The sequence below is a fragment of the Oncorhynchus gorbuscha genome, linkage group LG10, assembly GCF_021184085.1.
Source record: "Oncorhynchus gorbuscha isolate QuinsamMale2020 ecotype Even-year linkage group LG10, OgorEven_v1.0, whole genome shotgun sequence".
Lineage (NCBI taxonomy): Eukaryota > Metazoa > Chordata > Actinopteri > Salmoniformes > Salmonidae > Oncorhynchus > Oncorhynchus gorbuscha.
Genome location: NC_060182.1, coordinates 37,928,620 through 37,934,019, shown reverse-complemented (window position 1 = coordinate 37,934,019; position 5,400 = coordinate 37,928,620). Strand labels below are relative to the sequence as shown.

General features: G+C 38.7%; 1 protein-coding gene across 1 annotated transcript; it reads left to right on the top strand.

Annotated features, from left to right (window-relative positions):
* On the top strand, positions 1-2,547 carry pfdn4 (prefoldin subunit 4). Its single transcript, XM_046364387.1, has 4 exons — positions 1-129; positions 925-1,032; positions 1,160-1,300; positions 2,151-2,547. Exons 1-4 carry the CDS (start codon positions 103-105, stop codon positions 2,280-2,282), a joined length of 408 nt encoding a protein of 135 aa, XP_046220343.1. The 5' UTR covers positions 1-102; the 3' UTR covers positions 2,283-2,547.
* The last annotated feature ends 2,853 nt before the right edge of the window (positions 2,548-5,400 follow it).

Below are 5,400 nucleotides of genomic sequence, written 5' to 3'. Positions count from 1 at the left end.
TGAATATAGTAAATCCGCTAGGTGGTGTTAGTGAGCATGTATGATTCCTACCACCACTAAATTGCATCTGAAGAAGTCGACTTTTTCTAAATCAATAGCAAGATGGCGGCCACCATGAAGAAGACAGTTGTAAGCTACAATCAGTTTTAATAATTCACTCCGATCTCCATACAGGCGCCACACCACTGTCATTCGTGCAGTAATTATCCAAGACACGTATTCTACAATTTCGTTTGTAAATACATAAATTCACTGCCTGGTTTTGTTTTTATTCGTGCTCTACTCGTGCGTTGTTTGGATCACAGCTAGCGAGCTAGCTGGCCAGCTAACGGTAGCAATTTTAGGGTGGTTTAGCTACTAACGTTAGCTGGTTATCAACTAACTACTCTTAACATCTATCCGTGATTTCCTTATTAAACGTGTAGCTACCATGGTGTTAGTTTAATGATAGCTAGTGTAATTTGAAGAACGCGTTGCCAGATATTTTGTTGCTGCATTCTAGTTTTAATGTAATTTATATGGCTAAAGCTCTCGTATTGGGCTGAGACCTTTGAAGTCCTAGCCATTCTGAGGCACGTTTAGCAGGACTGAACTTTTGGCTATGTAGATCAAACATGCCTCTGTAGAATAAGAAATAATATCGTCTCTATTCATGGGATTTATATCTGCATCTTTCGAAAACGTTTGGCAACTGAACATGTATGAATGTCGGCCTGGCTCGTTATCCACTTTTCGTATCCCTTATTCAGGCGTTGTATAACTAGTAAGTTGGCTAAATAGTGTTGTCAAATAGGGTTTAGAATCCCTATTGTTTTGTTTAAAAAAGGAGCTAATTATTTGGCTAGCTATGCAGTTAACCAAGCAGCTTTGACTATAGCTATATAGGCTCATTTTGGACAATCTCTATTGACTTCCCCTTTACAGGCAGTTGAAGATGTCAATGTCACATTTGAGGACCAGAAGAAGATCAATACATTTGCAAGAAACACGAATCGAATGACAGAATTCAAAGATGAAATAGAGGCAAAAAAGGTAAGGGTTAATTATTGATGAGGAAAATCTGAATAATTAGATTTTCTTTACTTGTTTCTTCTTATTGTAGTACATCATGTAGTCACTACTGTTATATTATATAACCAACTATAACCTCTCTTCTCAGAAATCTCTACAGAATCTGCAGGATGCCAGTGATGACCTGATGATGGCTGAGGATGACACTCTGCTCGTCCCGTATCAGATTGGCGACGTCTTCATCAGTCACACCCAGGAAGAGACCCAAGAGATGTTGGAAGCTGCAAAGGTATTGTTATTATGATTTAGTAAGGCAATGTCCGCATTATTCTGACATTTTAGGATGTAATAATATGTTGAATGCCAAAACATAATGCTATTGGGAAGGCCTAAAAAACAAACATTGATCTTAAAAGGGCTAATCAGCAGTAGAAACAATAAAGCGGTCGCCCCACCCCTGGTTCAGTAAAAAGCTGAGGGATGGGGCTGGAGAAATGTAACCACTCAAATTCATAGACATTGCTATGGATTTAAGGACTGATCATCCATGATATGTTAACCATGTTTTGAGGCTATATAGTGTTTGTTTAAAAAAAAAAACTAGTCTGGTTCTGATGGAGAATAACAGTTGAACTAAGCTCATGGGGTATTTCTAAGTTATTTTCTTGAAGAATCAATGGGTACATATCATTAGTTTATAAGTTACAAAAAAATGATGTAGCAACTGCTGATTGCCATTTTAAAGTGGTAATGTATACTTCTTTTTTTAATGCTTTTTGCATGCTTTTGGGGGGAGTTCTCCTCTAAATTACAACAATTCTATTTAAAATTGAGTTTCATGAAATTCACAATTAAGTGCTTGAAAAAGTAATTGAAAGTCCTTGAATTTGACCTGCCACTGTCTGAACCCTGTATTATATGACTTGTGCAGAAGGCAGGGGTGTAGGTCTACCTTGGAAATCGGGATGCCTACTCCTAAGGCAAACACGGATGGGTTATTTAACTTTCCAATTTTAACGTTGCATAATGAAGCCAAAGGCTGGGATATCAAGGCATTATGCTTTACCCTGTTACTAAGAATGCAACCTGAATAATTGTAACCATTCTGATTTATTAACATGCATTGTTTGTATCCACAGGAACAACTGCAGCAGGAGATCAAAGACCTAGAAGGGAAGGTGTCGGCAATACAGCAGGTGTTAGGTGATCTGAAGGTCCAGCTTTATGCCAAGTTTGGGAACAACATCAACCTGGAGGCAGATGAAAGCTGAGTGCTTTCTGATGTGTAGACTTTAGCCGTAGATCTGTTTTTTTTGTTGCTGTTTAGCGTGACACTGAATCAATTATTATGATTGTAGGAGTTGGCAAGATGCCACAAACAGTACTGGGATCAGGCTAAGAGGGCAACTCTCTTTACACATGGACTTTTCATGCAGCTCACATATTATCAAATCCACACAGTGCCGACAGGATGCTTGCCAAACCAACATGTTTGTCCTTTTCTCAATATCAACATGATTTTTCTCAGCAATGGTTTACAATGGTGTATTGTCTTATTTTGTATGAATGTCGGTGAATGTATCCCATTTTACTTTGTGAAGACTCGTTTTTTTTATTTCCCCCCCCCCCTGTACTTGCACTGGGTCTCCCCAATGGACTGACACAAAAGACATCATTGTACAGTAGATGGCCATAAAGAAAACCCACCCAAGGAAATATATTTGGGGTTTTGGAGCTGAAGAACCTGTGGAGTTTGTTTATTTGGATCTCCATTAGCTTTTGTAGAAGCATTAGGTACTCTTCCTTAGGTCCACACACACAATGACAAGTCACAAAATACTGATAGACAAGGACATACATTTTATAATACAACGATACAAACAATACAACTAAAAAAACAATACAAACAGAACTGTTTGTGGTTGAAGAAAGGAAGGGAGCAGAGGCAGCCACTGTTAAGACCCCAACATGTAGGCAACTATATGTGTGTACCCCAAAATGTATCTTAAAGGTGCAATCTATAGTGTCATTTCTTGATAGAAAAACCTTGCAGGACTGACTAAAGGAGTCTGCGAGTGTACTGGGCATTTGTCTTAAATGGAACCACGTTTAATTTTGTGTGAGTTTATGTTTGGAGGGTGGATGGGTGGGCGTATAATGCAACTGTTTAGCAACCTAAAATGTTGCGTGTTCGAATCTCGTCACTATAACTTTAGCATTTGTACAAATTAGCAACTTTAGCTACCTTGCAACTACTTAGCATGTTAGCTTTTAGCTAACCCTTTAACCTAACTCCTAATCCTAACCCAGCTAACGTTAGCCAGCTATCTAACGTTAGCCACAACAAATTAGAATTTGTAAAATTGCAGATTCTTAACATATCATACAAAATGGATGGACATCCATTAATTAATAAATACCATATGGTATTTAACATATACTAATGGGAGTGTCTTGGATTTACGTACAGAATAATACGAAATGCTCTGAGACCAGGCACAATAAGGAAATAATGGATGCCAGACAGATGCAGAGGGAAAGTGTGCTGGTGCTGCACTTACATGAACCCCACTGAAGGGGGCAACAGGAGAATGCTTGGTGTCACTGTCTTGAGTCCACTCACTAATATTCAGCCTCAAATATGACTTTTGTCTGGTGGAATCTTCACAAGCAAAAACCTTTTGTGAAACGTGAAATTCAAATTTGACAGAGTGTTGAAGTCCAGTAAAATCCTTCCAGACAGTACAGATTTTGATAGTGTCTACACAAGGGAATCAAAGCTGGTCTGCTAAATGACTTAAATGTAATGTAAATGACTGAAAAACAGCTTCTATATCAAGGCCATCAGACTGTTAAATAGCCATCACTAGCCCGGCTATCACTCTGTTACTCAACCCTGCTACTACCCTATATACTTTAATAATGTTTACATATGGCGTTACTCATTTCATATGTATATACTATATTCAATTCTACTGTATTTTAGGCAATGCCACTCCGACATTGCTCGTCTTAATATTTATATATTTCTCAACTCCATTCTTTTACTTGAGATTTGTGTGTATTGTTAGATATTACTGCACTGTTGGAGCTAGGAACACAATCATTCTGCTACACCCTGCTAAATATGTGTATGTGACCAATAAGATTTGAATAAACTAAGATCTGAAATGCATCCAATCCATGTACTGCACCGCCATACACAACATAATACACAGACCTCATTAATGTGTGCCCTGAAGTGTGGACTGCTTGTGCTAATAAAATATCAGATAAATAAATGTAGGGTTTGAAGTTGTGGCAGACACCTCTGGAGGATCGAGATCTCAATTAACAAGTTCCTCTGCCCCCCAGGCTTCCTGTTCAGGCATTCACTGGTAAGATTAAGAGAACCACACACACAGAAACACACAAACAGGCTTGGCTTTATGCACAGCTTGTTAAACCCTGGCTCATGGAAATCGGAAATCACTGGACTTATTTCCCAGATGGCCTTGTGTGTTCTCTTTTCCTTCTCCTCCCCCCTTCCTCTCTTTATTTCTCTCTCTTTCTGTCGTTCTCCCTCTGCCCTTTTAATAATTAGCTCAGTGAAGAGGAGATGCAGATCTGTGTCTCTATGCAGATCTTTATAACACTGAGCTGTGTTCAGGCAGAGAGACAGTTTTTACATCAATGATGTGACTTCCATTCAACCAGGTATTGAAATTAAATGATACCCATAGCTAATTTGTAGGCTATTAGTTAACTACTGGGACCTGATTACCATATACACACACCCCCTCATGATTCACTACCCTTGATGCTAGAGTTAGTCAGAGGCTTTAGGTAATTTTGTCCACAAAATCAATTTGTTGTTATTCATTTAATTTACGGTGTCAGTTGCTAGGGTAACTGAGCGCTATTGATTTACATTGTAACTGCAGAAACCCTCCAGGTGTTTCTGTCTCTATTGCTAGTACAAGCGCTACATAGTATTCGCCGTATACTTTTTAAAATGTAAATTTACACCAAACAACTTTTTGTTATAAGTGAAAGTGAAAGACATGTCACTGTGCCTTGATTCCTTCAAAATGCAATCTCAATTATAGAAAGAACTATCTGAGACAGTCAGCTCAATAATTAAAGGGCAAGAGTGAACTGCTCCCTGTCAGGCTCCAGACAGAGGGGATTGCGGTGGTTCAGATTTAGAACAGTAGGCCATCACATTCACAGCACCTTAACTGGCTATCAATCCCCTAGTGTCCTTTCACTGTACTTAGCCCATCAACACACAATGTGAAAGTATATGATAAGAATACTAGATTGTACTGTAGGCATTTTTGTTCTGTTCATTGAGCCATATAGATATTGTATCCATCTATTCGGTTTGGCTCACCTCGTCAATTTACG